Here is a 14,854-nt window from a genome sequence, read left to right as displayed (position 1 = left end):
CTGCTCTTACTGGGTGTTTTGTGTGTATCTATTAGATCCAACTGGCTTATAATGCTGTGCAAGACCTCTATTTCCATACTGATCTGTCTAGATGTTCTATCCCTTATTCAAGGTGAAGCAAGCATTGTAATTTTTGACTGAATGATTGAAACCATAAATTTTATTGTTGGATTCCGAATTGTGTTGTATTCCTCTAGTGTTGGACTTTTTCTGGTGTACAATTAAACTACTTGGGATCATTTGAAGTCTTCTGAGGACTCTTCCCAATGCCTCATGTATTACAAGGTCTTTAGACTCCGAATGATCTAGATATAAACTATTAACAGCCTTGCATGATCTCTGGAAATTGTTTTCTTACTGCCTTCCAGTAGTTCTTTCCCTGACTTTGAGTAGGTCTTAGTCATGCATTTACAGATTGGAACTCAGTTAAAAACTCAAGAAGCACCCTCTGCAGATCTCCAGAATGTTTTCATGTTTGAGTGTACTTTTTTACTTACTTATATACTCACCCCTCTTCCCCCAAGTCTCTTCTCTCTGGCACTGTGCCCTGCAATTCTAACCACCTTGGCCTTCTCAAACTCACTTTTGTTTCCTAATCTTAGCAAAAGTGAGCTGTTTTGGTTCTTCCTCCTTGCACTGCAGCCTATGAACAACCTCTAGGCTTTACTGCAAACTGGTGTAGAAGAGCTTACCTCATTTGTTTCCATTCTCTCAGGAATCAGTCTGATGACACCTGCCATCCAACGTCTAAAAATCACTGTTTACATATTTATATGTTCTCAAGTTGTTTAAGGAGGAAAGGTATATTATTACTGCGTAACAAATTACCCCAACTTATTAGCATCTTAAAAAAACAAGCATTTATTTTTTTCACACAGTTTCTGAGGTTCAGCAATCAAGAAGCAGCTTAGCTGGGTGGTTCTGGCTCAGGATATCTCATGAGGTTGCAGTCAAGATGTCCGTGGGCCAGTAGTTTACAGCTGGAAACTTGACAAGGGCTGGAAGATCTGCTTCCAAGAAGACTCAGTCACACACTGTTGGCTAGAGGCCTCAGTTCCTTGTTAGCTGTTGGCAGGAGGCCTCAATTTCTCACCACATGGGCCTCTCCATAGAGCTATTCACAACATGGCAGCTAACTACTCTGAATGAGCAAGGGGGAGGAGCATAGAGAGGGGAGGGCAGCACAAAGGGAGAGAAGAGGCAAAAGCCACAGTGTCTTTTATAACCTATCCTTGGATTATCCATCACTTCCACCATATTCTACTGACCACACAAACAATGTGTGAGGGGATTATGCAATGGAATAATCAGGTATCAGGAAGCAGAGATCATTAGGGCCATCTTGGAAGCTGGCCACACAGAGGAAAAATCCTGTTATCCCAACATGGCAAAATGCCAAAGTCCTGCTTACACATTTTAACTTCCTTATGTTGTTTTTTTTTAATCCTCAGATTATAAACTGCATCCTACGACTTGGAGAAAGATGGCAAGATTGTAGATTCTACTCCACAGCCAGACTTAGAGAAAAAATAACTAAGTAGCATCAAGTTTTAAAAGAATAGAGTCCTTGGTGCCTATGGCAAGAGGGAGGAGAACATTTACAGCACACCTGGAGTTGAGAAATGTTCAAGTGGCTTTTCATTCCCCCAAACAACTACTCTAATGACTAACCTAAACGTCTGCCCTCCTTTCTCATCAATCTCTAAAGCCAGACAGCAATAGCAACAGCAATTATTAATTGCATTAGTAATAGTACCAGGGCCAAAGCGAGGCATTTTGCCTGTTATTAGTTCAATTATTCCTCACCATAAACCTGTGAGATAGGTATCATTATTCCCTAAAGGCTAGGCCTTAATTTCTTGATAATCCTAACTTGGCTTTATACTTCATAGTATATCCTGATACACGTTTATTTTTCCTACCTATCACCTGGCTACCCCTTGCCCTGTAGGGTTCTTCTACTCTTCTGGCACAGAAATGCCATTTTGTCCTACCTGTCCTCTCATTCCATGTGAGTCAGGTCTTAAAGATTTCTCTTAGCTCTCACATTCCCAACACCTACCACCATAACTCTTTCAAAGAAACCACCAGGCTACTGAGACTTGTTAATACCCTCCTGCTGGGCTCTCCCAATGCTACAGCTGCCTAATATACACTTCCCCTTAAACTCTGTAGAATATATGCTATTTAGATCTGCCTCATCAATTAATCCCAAAAAACTTTGCCTTATTTCAGCCACTCATTTAAAAATATGATTTCACAGCACACGTGCCTTCTTAATTTATATTTGCTATAGCTTAATGCTAAAATGGGTTTCCTTTCCTTAAGGGTTTATAATTAATCACCAGGGAGAAAGGTCCAAAATATACCAAACTCTTACTTATAGTACAGTACCCTGGAAACATAGGTTCCCACTAATTATTTGTTGAATAACGAATGAAAATATATTAAGTAATAATTATAAATGCTAGCTCAGAAAATTCTCAAGGGGGTATATCTAAAAACATTTATTTACAAATAAAAAGGAAAAGTTATCAGTGGACACATATAAACAATTCACAAAAAGACAAAACAGAACAACAAATAGAAGCAAATAATAGAAATGCAAATCAAAGTATCACTTTTTGTCAAATTGGCAAACATTGAAAATTTGTCAAAAAAGTAAGAAAACAGGCATTCTAATAGATATTATTTTGTATTTTTGGTGTTTATGCATCAAGTATCTTCAAAATTTGCATACCCATTTGACCAGTATTTCCTCCTAATAATTAACTGTAAGAAAATAATGGACAAAGGAACATAATTATATGTTAGAAAAGAAAAAAAAAAAAAAAACACTGTGGCACTAACTATAATACAAAATTTGCACAACAATAAGAATTTGATTAAACAAATTTTAGTAATTCCACACTACAAAATATTAATGTCACTTCAGAATATTATATAATCCTAGTTTTTTAAAGTAACATAGATTCACATAAAAACATACCTGCATAGAAAAAAAAATCTAGAAGTATACACCCCAAAATGTTAGCAGTGATTGTCTCTGTAAAAGAATAGTGGAATCATTTGTGATTTGTTTTCTTTTTGCTTATCTCTACTACCTAATTTTTCTACATGAGTTGCACATGGACAACACACATTCTTAAAAGGCAAAAGTAAAAATGCAGAGTACAATTTAAAGGCAGAGGTGCCATCACTATAATAGAACATGGAACATTCCCATGTTCTCTAATAATAATGTCATGCAGAATTAACACAAAGTTAAATATTTCAATAGCCTTGTTTTTAAGTAGTACTAAGAACACACATGAAAGAATGTTAGTACTATTCAGGCATCTAAGACAACAAACAAAAAGACCTCTCAAATAAAAACTTATTACTAATCCAAAAGAGTGCTGAAAATCATGCAGTAAAAACCTAACTGCTTCAAGGTAAGTGTCAGCTTCAATCACCTCTTCATGTCTTTTCACATTATCTTGAGAGCCTACACTCTGATGGGAAAGCAGTCACCACGAAAATGGTAAAACATCAATCACTCATAAGTTTAAGAATTCAAGGCAACTTTAAGTTGGGCTGAAAAAAAAGTCTTCTCTGTAACTTCTATTCCAAATTAGATTAATTTTTCTCTTCAGGCTTGAACATTTTGGGGGGAGGGGGATAAAACTTAGGGGATAACAAGAGAGAATCCTGAGGGGAGTCTAGACATATATGTGTGTTACAAGCAAAGCACATATATCTCCAAGCACTGTGTACAATGGTTGGTGCTAGGGTTGTCACTAAAGCAAGGAGATCTCCATTCTTTCCAACAGTAATCACCTAATTGTGTTGTCAGTTTAGGTATTATGTGCGTGCTTTACACAAATGCCATTAACATAAAATCTCTTTCTTATGCAAAGTTGTCCCTTGATTTTCTCCTTGTACTAGAAAATTTTCTTGGACAGGGAAACTGCTTGTGGCCCTGCAGAATGTTGCCTGAAATTGCTGTGTAAGGCCTGATTCAACAGGACCAGTAGATCCAACGTAACAATAAATCTTCATTGGACTAATCTATAATGTTCAATGATGTTGACTGGCATGAAAGGAGTTCTTTCCACTTGTCTATGGCAGATTATAAAAAAAAAAATTATTCTGATTGTACCTGTATAATTAACAGCAGGTATCCATACATTTAGCATCAACACCAACCTACAACATAGTTTGCAAGTCATGTCTCATAAAACTCCATCAATACATCCAATAGGATTTGACAGCAACTGTGAAAGTACAAAAAGCACCAAACACGGTACAGCTTTATGATTCTTTTAAACCTACATTAGTAACATCTTTGATGAAAGCAATATTCATTGCACAAGAAAATTTTCTAGTACAAGGAGAAAATCAAGGAATAACTTTGCATGAGAAAGAGATTTTATGTTAATTTTACACTTGTGTAAAGCAAGCACATAATACCTAAACTGACAACACAATTAGGTGATTACTGTTGAAAAGAATGGAGATCTCCTTGCTTTAGTGACAACCCTAGCACCAACCATCCACTTATTCAGCAAATATATGAAAACCATAAGCAAAACTATTCTAGGATCTGAGGAAATAAGAATAAACAAGCCAAGTCACTACTTTCATAGAGCATATGGCCTAACAAGGAACAGAGATGTTAGGCAAACAATTACATATTTGAATATAACTGCAAATGTCAGGATTTCATTAAATAAAAGGGCAAGGTACTCTGAGAGCAAATACTAGGCTGGGGAGTCAAGTGAGTCAACCACAGGGGAGGGAAAGAAAGGCCCAGGCAGAGATAATCTATGCAAAGCCCCTGCAGCTGGAATGACCTTGCCCAATCCAGGAACTGAAACATTTAGATTGAAAGCATTTAGATTGTTTCCTGGGTCCACGTTAATTCTGAGATGTATAAAGACACCCAAGTTAAGAGATCAAGTTGGCAACTGCTACACGGGTCTAGAGCTCAGGAAAGAGATCTAGACTAAGTATGAACTTAGAAGTCATTGGCTTAGAGATGGTATGTGATGCATGGGAACTAGAGGCTATTACTTAGGCAAGGTGGACTGGACAGGCAGGGGCAGGTGTGTTATTACTTCCTCAAATCATGCACATGAAAAATTCATTACTTCTTGCAATCAAATTAATTACTTCTCTCTTAATTTACAAGTCTGAAATAAAACAAAGAATTTTCTAATATTATAATACAATGCCCTATTTGTTCAGAAAGGATAAGATTAAATGTATAAAGTTCTTGGAGAAATGCCAAGACCTAAGAAAAAGATTTCTTTCAGAAATCTAAAACATTATATGCTAAAGTTTATTTAGCAAGGCACCTCCTTCTAGCCTTTTCCAGTGCCCTAGAAAAGGAACTTTTTTTTAACACTGATAAAACTACGTCACAAGATTTGTCACTAGAAATGCTTTCCGTCTGTAAAACTGCTACCTACTGAAGCTAGATCACAACTGTAAGCATTCTGAACAGACCAAATCCTGGAGAGATGTAACATCAAACAGAACAGACGCATCTTCTGCTCTGCACAGTCAAAAGTTAACAACTTTCACAACTATCACTATAATCCTTAAACAACCTGCCCTGCACAGTCTCCTATGACGAATATATAGTACGTAATTGCTCTATAAAGCAGTGGTCAGGTCATGGTTATAGAAAAGCTGGGTTAAAACGTTCCACAATTTACGGCCGAAGCACCATATTAATAAGTAGGACATGCCTTAACACAAACTCACCTGATTTATTTGAAGCATGTTAAAACAATATTGACCAAACTGCTGTATCCCTCAGGGCTCCAAAAACTGAAAAATGAAAATGAAGAAATAAAGTTCATCTTAGTTGGTAATCTCAATGATTAGCACTTTAAACATATGTCCTTGATCAAAAATAAAATGGAGTAGATCTAGATCAACACAGAACTTTCTATGATGATAAACAGGTTTTATATCTGCGCGGCCTAATCCAATAGCCAATGGCCACAAAGGGCTACTGAGCACCTGAAATGTGACTAATGCACCAAGAAAGTAAATTTTTAATTTTTTTAAATCTTCTTTAATGTTAATCTAAATTTAAATAACTATATATAACTAACAGCTATCATAGTGGACAATGTAGATCTAGGATGAAAGATGTCCCTTCTGGCTCTACAATTCTAAGATAATTCCAGCAAAAACGAAGCTATTAAAAATAACCTAAAAAATTCAGATTAATATTTAATGTATACTCCCTTTTCTCTAGTAACGTTTTAAACAGCCTCATTCCTAAACTCTATAAGCTAAATTAAGGCTAAAGACAATGCAACACATACTCTCCTACATGGTATGGAAGAGTATACAGTACTTAGCTGGATTTTTTTTGTTTGTGGTTTTATCATCACTATAAAAACAGCTTGCATAATAAAATTTCACATAAAATTTTCAGAGAAAGAAATCACCATCTGACACATCTCATTGTTAGATTTGGATTTGTTACCTTCTGCGTCTGACCTCCTCACCATGGTTGTATTTCTTTTCATGTGGCAAATCTCTTCTACATTTAATTTAAAAATAGATACTAAAGAAGAGCAAAACCCCCAAATCTTATAAACAAATAAATCATGGATTCCTATAATGGTAAAAGTTTACATAAAAAATAAATTATGGCAGGAGCACCTGGGTGGCTCAGTTGGTTAAATGTCTGCCTTCGGCTCAGGTCATGATCTCAGGGTCCTGGGATGGAGCCCCATGTCCAGGTCCCTGCTCAATAGGGAGCCTACTTCTCCCTCTCCCCTTACCCGTCCCTCTTCTTGTGCTCTCTCTCTCTCTCTCTTGCTTTCTCTATCTCAAATAAAGGAATAAAATATTTTTAAAAGCAAATAAATAAATAATCTATGGAGGAGCCTGGCTGGCTTAGCCAGTAGAGCATGCAACTCTTGATCTAAGGGTTCTGTGGTTCAAGAACCACACCCAGCGTAGAGCCTACTAAAAAAAAAAAAAAAAATTCTGTACAGACCCTCCCCAAAATTATCTAAAAAGCAACAATACAGGCAGCAAAAGAGTTAAATCCAATCACTTAGGTAGAAAACTTTATGCTATGAAACTTTAATATTAAACTTTCCCTCATATGCAAAAGTTTTATACACACACACACACACATAGATTCACATGTATACATATATGGCTACCATTTTCTTAAGATGACAAATTGGGGTCAATTCTAAATGAATCTGAAAGTTTTCTACATCTATATATCTTAGAATAGCGGCCTCAGCATCTTTATCAGTTTTCATTTTTTCCAAGAGAATCATATGCTATAGAAACGGCACAATGGCTAAGGATGACATAATTTGAATTTTACTCCAAGCTCTTCAGATTTTACCTCTTGAGCCTTGGAAAATTACTTTGGGTATCTTTGTGTTCTTTTTATTTTTTTTTTAAATCTGTAAAAAGTAAACTAAAGTAATTGTGGTAGGCAAATAACTAAAAATAGAATACAACAGAAATAATGAGATACCACTCAGAACACTGGGTTACAAAAAGACCACAATGACCATCTTGGGTGTTACCTGGTCTCATTCTCTCACTGTTTGCTCTGAAGGAAACTAGCTGCCATATTATGAGCTACCCCTTGGACAGGCCCAGTTGGCAAAGAACTAAGAAAGGCCTTGGCCAATAGCCCAAAAGAAAGTGAGGCCTTCAGGCCAATACCCCCCAAGCAAATGAATCCTTCCAAGAGCTATATGAATGAGCTATATGAATGAGCTTGGAAGCAGATCTTCCCCTGGTCAAACTCTCAGATGAGAACACAGTCCCAATGATAGCTTACCTGCAACATCTAAAAGACCTTGAGCCACAAATACAAGGTAAGCTGCACCCAGTTTTCTAACCCATAGAAACTAAGATAATAAATGTTTGTTGTTTTAAGCCCTTTACTTTCCAAGGTAGTTTGTTATGTAACAATAATAAGACAATCCATTCAACTCTAAAATTCTATAATCCTGTGGTGTTGGGATCCCTGGGTGGCTCAGCAGTTTAGCATCTGCCTTCTGCCCAGGGCATGATCCTTGAGTCCCGGGATGGAGTCCCACATCAGGCTCCCTGCATGGAGCCTGCTTCTCCCTCTGCCTGTGATTCTGCCTCTCTCTCTCTCTCTCTCTGTCTCTCACGAATAAATAAAATCTTTAAAAAAAAAAAAAAAGATTTAAAAAAAAATCCTGTGGTGTTTTAGGTATTAACATATCTAGGTAGGTCAAAAAATTAATTATCTGTTTAACTTGAGCAAATGAGTTACATTACAACATGAAAAATATAAATTATGAAACTTACACATTTACATTTTATTCAAAATATGAAATCACTAAAAAGCACAGGAGTAGGCAAATGGTATTAAAATACACTAGATGTAAAAAAAAAAAAAAATACACTAGATATAACTAAAAATACAGACCAGATCAATTTTCATTTTTTTAACTGAAAACAATTCATTTGGAAATTAAAATGTGAATAAACCACTAAAAGCATCTCAGTGACTTAGTGTCCCTTACCTTCTAGAATTCAACATCCTTTAGTAAGCACTTGCCAAATCTGAGAAACCCAATTTTGTTTTTATTTAATGTAAGCTTCTAAGAGTAACAAGCGCTTATCTATATAGACCTGTATGTGTTTCTTCAATATTAGAGTTTTGAGGGTTTTTTTTTTTTTAATTCCAATGTAACTAACATACAGTATTATATTAGTTTCAGATGTATACTATAGTGGTTCGGCAATTCTATATATTACTCAGTGTCCATGGTAGGTGAACTCTTAATCCTCTTCACGTATTACACCCATACCCCCATTCGCTTCCTACACTTAAGAGTGTTTTGGGGGGGTTGTCTTTTTTTTTTCTTCCTTTGTTCATTTGTTTTGTTTCTTAAATTCCACATATGAATGAAATCATATAGCATTTGTTTCTGACTAGCTTATCTCACTTAGCATTGTAGTCTCTAGATCCATCCATGTTGTTGCAAATGGCAAGATTTCACTTATGGCTGAATATTCCATTGTACATATATATACCACATCTTCTTTATCCATTCATCTATTGATGGGACACTTACATTGCTTCCATAATTTGGCTATTATAAATAATACTGCAATAAATATAGGGGTGCTTTTCAATATTAGAGTTTATAACCCTAGTGGCTGATTCCAAGAAGTAGACACAATAAAGTATAAGGATACATTTTTTCTAATCTTCTGACATACAAAAAGGTAGTTCTAAGAAGAAACAAAAATAAAAGCACCTATTTGCTTAAAACTGACCATACAATTTTAACTATTTTGTAAGCCACTCCTTCACAACTACAAAGATCTATACAAATGAAAACATGAAACTATGTCTATAATAGCACTCTGTGAGGGAACTGGAAAATATCCTGAAGTTATTCTTTTTTTAACCAACAAATTATATCATATTTACATCAATATAAAAATTATAATTCACAACCACACTATGGACAATTCAGAATGCCCATAGTGCCACGTCTTTAACACTTCATTTCTCCTTTACAGATATGCCTACTCTACTGTCCTGTATTTAAAACTTGATAAAACATCAACGAAATGCAGAGCAGTTTTATGCTGCCTGTGATTTCATAAAATCCACCTCTCTCTCCTCTGCCCAAGTTTCCAGCTACAGTTCATTCCGATTACAGCTAAGTACTTTTAGAGAAACCTATTCACATGTCCCAAAAATGCCCTACAGTGACATCCAATCAGGCACATTAGGACATGCAGTTCCAGATTCCAAGCTACTAAATGAAAACAGGCAGGGCAGTTTATGGAGAGAGGATACTACTAACTGTAGAAAACTTGCTGCTTATGAAGAATTGGAAGTCCAACATGTATCTGAAATCTACTGCTGGTATAATTTGCTGCATTTATTATTACATTTTGCCCAGCTAATCAGTTGAAAGCTGTAAAAAAACAAAATCTACAAAATCCTCAACAATTTAATACCGCCTCTTAAAATGGCATTATTAAATTAATCTATAAATTTTTATATCAGCACCCATCATCTCACAATTGACAGGTAATCCTCACCTAACTATCTTGTTTGACAATATGAAAAGAAAAAACATTTACTACCACCATTCTTAGGTTCCAAAGTACCATAAAACTAAACATCAGCCAAAACTTCTTACTCTAAAAAATTCATGGGTGGGACGCCTGGGTGGCTCAGTGGTTGAGCATCTGCCTTTGCCTCAGGGCATGATCCCACCAAAGTCCTGGGATTGAGTCCCACATCAGGCTTCCTGCATGGAGCCTGCCTCTCCCCTCTGCCTATGTCTCTGCCTCTCTCTCTCTTTCTCTCTCTCATGAAGAAATATATAAAATCTCTTTTAAAAAAAAGTTTTTTTAATAAAAAAATTTTTTTATTCATGGGGTCCCTTAAAAAGCATTAAAAAAACGGGTTTTTTAAATTCTCATTTCTTTTTAAAAGTAGGTACCCAAAAAAACTTTTATGGAAGAAAAGCAAAATACTTTGGCATAAATTTAATTATTTCCAAAGAGCCTATGAAAGATTCTAAGTATACAGAAATCTCACCACAAACCAAGAAAAAAGAAAACATTTATCAGACACTAATGTTATATACCACATGGTATATTTTCCCATTGTTATATTAATTCATTTAGTCCTCATTACCTTGGAATGTAGGTGTTATCTCCACTTTTCTAGAAGTTGAATTACATCCCATAGTCTACGCTGCTGGGATTAAAACCAAGTGTGTTCTGGCGTGAAGTCCTCATCTCTTTATTATACATTAAATTTATAAAGATTTCACTTCTTAAAATTTTTCCTGCCACAAAGGTCTTGACCTCTACAACAACATAATGGTAAGGCTCCTTATAGAGAACTTTGGAGATTTACTTAAAATCAAATTATTATACATACGTAAATATAAATTATAATTATTATGGGTTATAGACACTCAACTAATATTTTCTTTTTTGTGCCTATAGGAGGCACAAATATATCTACACATAGTTTGATCTCACTGTGCATATCTCCAACTATTCTAATATTAACACAATTTAATTTTGTGATATCTAGGTCCTTCTATTATGATCTGTACACATAAATGATGACACCCAGAACTCAAAGTGAACAAAAGAAGAGCATGATAGTAAAGAGGTTAGCTGCAAAGAAAAAACCCCAACATACTGGCCAATTATACCTTTCAGAATCTGATCCCAAAACAAGAAAACCACTCAGCCTCACTTTCAGTATTGTTTACACACTAAAAAGTTAGATATTATCTTAGATACTTTTTATATTCCTTTATTTTTGAAAAGCAAACCAACCCACAACCCACTCTTCTCCTAGAACTTCATTCCAGACAAGCCAAGTAAGCTAAAATATAAAATGTATATGATTTTCCATGGTAATTAGGAATGAAGAGTCATGATGCAACTTACCCTCAAATGGTCCAGGGAAAAAAATATTATGTACATATGGCTGAGAGACATTAATGGTAAGTGGGTAAGATCTGAGTAAAGGTTACAGAAGTATTCTTTGTAGTGTTCTTACTCTTGCTACCTTTTGGTAAGCTTGAGATTATTTCCAAATAAAAAGTTAAAACTTAAAAACGAGATGCCATTCTACCTGTAGTTAACAATACATACTCTGATTACACAGCAACATTTTTACAAATGCAAAGCGGATTTTGGAGGAAAAATTCGGTGATTTGTCAGGAAATATGCACTATATCCTACCAATTATCGCTTAGGAATAAATTTCAAACTACACTGCTATGTAATGAAATGAGGCAATAGTGAGTGGAGTTGAAATCACAGTAGAAAAAAAAAAACAGCACACACACCACATAGTTTGGCATAAATGCCTCACAAATTTAATACAGGCCTGCTGCAAAATGCAGCAAATCCACAATTCAAGTGATATGTGAGAGCTCTGGTTTGCAGCAAAATATAGACAAGCTGAAAAATTAAACACTTGCCATATTACAAAACAACTGAGACGCAGGATGTCTTGGTCTTGACTGTTTTATTAACAAAGAGTTGTTGTTTTTCCACTGCAGCTCAATTCCTAACCGTATATTTGAATCCTCTTAAGAAAGGACTAGGGAAGAAATACCCTCCCGGAGAAATGTTGCAATCTTCTCTCCTTACAAGGTTACTATTATCCTGCCTTCCCATCCCAATTCTGAATCCAAGTGCTTTTAACCACGATTTCTTAAGACGTAAGGATGCATCAGAAGGGAAGCGATGCTCAGCAAAAGTTCACTAAGATTGTGAAATCAGACATTAAAAGCAAGGGTTTTCAGCCCAGTCACAGACCTTTAAAGGACCCTCTCCCTGTCCTCCCTGCAGGAACCACCCACCTTAAAACCCTGGGGTCCGTTCCCTTAATTGAAAGACCCACCTCTGCATCACCACGGGGGGGGGGGGGGGGAGGCCGAGAACGGTCCCTTTCCCAAGAAAATCCTTCACAAATGCACCATTCCGCACGCCTTTCCAGGGACTTCCAGAAGCCCGAGGCCATTAGCCCCGCCCCCCGCCCCCCGCCCCCCGCCCGAAGGCTCCCGGTCCGCGAGCCGGCCCCGCGCTGCGGAACACTCCCCGCGGGCCCCGAGCTTTGTCTCCGTCCGCCCCGCTCCCGTCACCTCGGCAAGGTCACGGGGCGCCCGCTGCCCCCTGGGCCGAGCCGCCGCCGAGCAGTCCCTACGAGGCACGGCAGGGCGGGCCTGTCACAGGATACACCCGGCCCCTCGGCCCCACCTACCTCCCCAGCTCGGCGCCTTACGTCTTCGCCACTTGCCCATTCTACAGAAATAGCCGCGAGCGCCGCCCCCCGCGCCCCCGGGGCCCTGCCCGCAGCCCCTCCCGGCCCCGCTCCGCCGCCCCCCTCCGCACCGGCCCACCCCCGGGCTCCCCCCCGCCCCCGGCCCCGGCCCCGGCCCCGGCCCCCGCCCCGGCCCCGCGTCCCACCTGCAGCGCCCCCCGCCGCCGGCCCCCCGGCCCCCGGGCCCCGGCCCCTCCCCTCCCGACACCTGTGCGGGCCCCCCGCCCTCCACGCACGCCCCCATCACCCGCGGGGCCCCGAGCCCGCAGCTCCCGCACCGTCCGGGCCCCTCCCCCTCCGCCCGGAGGGAGCCGCGGGGGAGGGGAGGCCGCCGGGGGCCGCTCTTCTCGGGGTTCGCCGCGCGCAGCGGCCCCGCGGGGCTCCCCAGCGCCCTCTGCCTCCTCCCCCTCGGCCGGCGGGGCGGAAGTCCAGGCCTCCGGGCGCCCCCGACCACCGTATTTACCTTCTGGCCGCGGACGCTCTGCAGGCGGCTCCCACATTGGCAAGCACCGCGGAGAACTGACCCCGCTCGGCCGCCGCCGCCGCCGCCGCCGCCGCCGCCGGCTTCCACCCCGCGGGCTCCCCGCCCCCCGCCTCCGCCCGCCGCCCGCCTCCCGCCTCCCCTGCGCTCCCGCCGCGCCCTCCCGGGCCCGCGCCGCGCGCCCCCGCCTGCGCCGCCGCTCCCGCGCCCCAGCCCGCCCTGCGCGCGCGCCCCCGGGCCCCGCGGACCCGCACCTCCTCCCGCCCGCCGCCGCCGCCGCCGCCGCCGCCGAGCGCGGCCATTGTTCGCGGCGCCGCTCCCGCCCCCTGGCGGCCGCCCGGCCCCCGCCCCCCGCCCTCCGCCCCCCGCAGCAGCGGCCGCCGCGGTGCGGGCGCCGGCACAGCGGGCCCCGGAGCCCGGGCGCTTGGCCGAGGCCGAGGGAGCGCGGACGAGCCGAGCGGGGGGAGCGGTGCAGGGGAGCGCGCCCCGCCCGCGGCCTCCGCGCCCCCGCCCCGCCCGGCCCGGCCCGGCCCGGCCCGGCCCGGCTCCCCGCCGCCGGCCGCGCGCTCCCCACCTGCGCTCGGCCGCTCCGCCTGCGCGCCGCTGACCCTCCGCTCTCCCGACGCCGCTCCGCGCGCGCCCCCCGCGCCTACCTTCCCCGGGCTCTCGGGCTGCCGCCTCGGCTCCGCGGGGGCCCGCGACCATCCCGCGCCGGCTCCGGCCGCCGCTGCGCGAGGCCCGGTTCAGCGGAGCCTGCACCTTTCCAGACGCGGGGGGGAGGCGGGCGGGGGAGCGGGGGAGCAGGGGAGGGGGCGAGGGCCGCCGTCGCGCCCTGCAAACGCTCCTGGTGCAGCCCTGAGCACCTGCTCGCCGAGATCGGCAGCGTGGCCAGACACATTGACACCAAAAAAAAATAATAATAAAATCGCATTTGGTACATGAAAAAAAAAAATCCTTAGAACCAAAAATGAGGACCATCTTAGGACAGTGCCCTAGATCCCAGATTGTGGAGGCAAGAGTGCCAGAAAACTCCGATTGCTTCTTGCTTCGTCCTGGTTTCGATGTGGGTTACAGATGTCCAGACGACTCAACCCGGCCAAGCCCGGGGAAAGTCAACCCTTTATTTAGTAAATGGCACCAAAAATAATCTGACAATAAAGTAAGTCTGCAAATAGAATTATCACTGTGTTTTCACGAACTTACCCATTTGCATTATTATTCCCAGGGTTCCCTCCCAGTGCCAATCCCCACCTGGAAAATGTCTACCAAGCCTAGGATTTCAGTCATCACCTAAAATGGATAGTTCTATCTACAACTGGGGGGACAGTAATAGTCTAGTGGTTAAGCCAAGGGCACGTGATTTAGGTAAGCAAGCCCGGTTCTCCACTTGCTAACTTCCAGGATCGGGGATATGTTACTTATTCTGAGTCTGTTTATCCTTTTGTTCAAGAGATGATAATATGCATTGAAATGTGCTTATATATAAAGCCCTTTACACTGGGCCTGGCATGTGGTAAGATAGAAGCTACTGCTAC

The 14,854-nt window shown here is 41.7% G+C and overlaps 1 protein-coding gene across 20 annotated transcripts in view; it reads right to left on the bottom strand.

Moving 5' to 3' along the window:
- STAU2 (staufen double-stranded RNA binding protein 2) overlaps positions 1–14,057 on the bottom strand; it is a 297,168-nt gene extending 283,111 nt beyond the window's left edge. For 5 of the 20 annotated variants that reach the window (XM_041769188.1, XM_041769196.1, XM_041769189.1 and 2 more), the window contains exons 1-3: positions 13,302–13,410; positions 5,752–5,817; positions 2,990–3,046 (exon numbers count right to left, since the gene is read on the bottom strand). Coding sequence is in view for 3 of the 20 variants with exons in the window: in XM_041769208.1 (XP_041625142.1) it covers positions 5,752–5,769 (18 nt within the window). In the remaining 17 variants the exon portion in view is untranslated. Of the gene's footprint in view, positions 1–2,989; positions 3,047–5,751; positions 5,818–12,418; positions 12,805–13,301; positions 13,450–13,972 lie in introns of those variants that run through there. The other 15 variants (XM_041769192.1, XM_041769193.1, XM_041769197.1 and 12 more) reach the window with 10 other exon arrangements.
- Positions 14,058–14,854: the final 797 nt, after the last annotated feature.

The sequence above is a fragment of the Vulpes lagopus genome, chromosome 9, assembly GCF_018345385.1.
Source record: "Vulpes lagopus strain Blue_001 chromosome 9, ASM1834538v1, whole genome shotgun sequence".
NCBI lineage: Eukaryota > Metazoa > Chordata > Mammalia > Carnivora > Canidae > Vulpes > Vulpes lagopus.
Note: the sequence above shows the minus strand (reverse complement) of the source record. Positions and strands in the feature narration are given on the sequence as shown.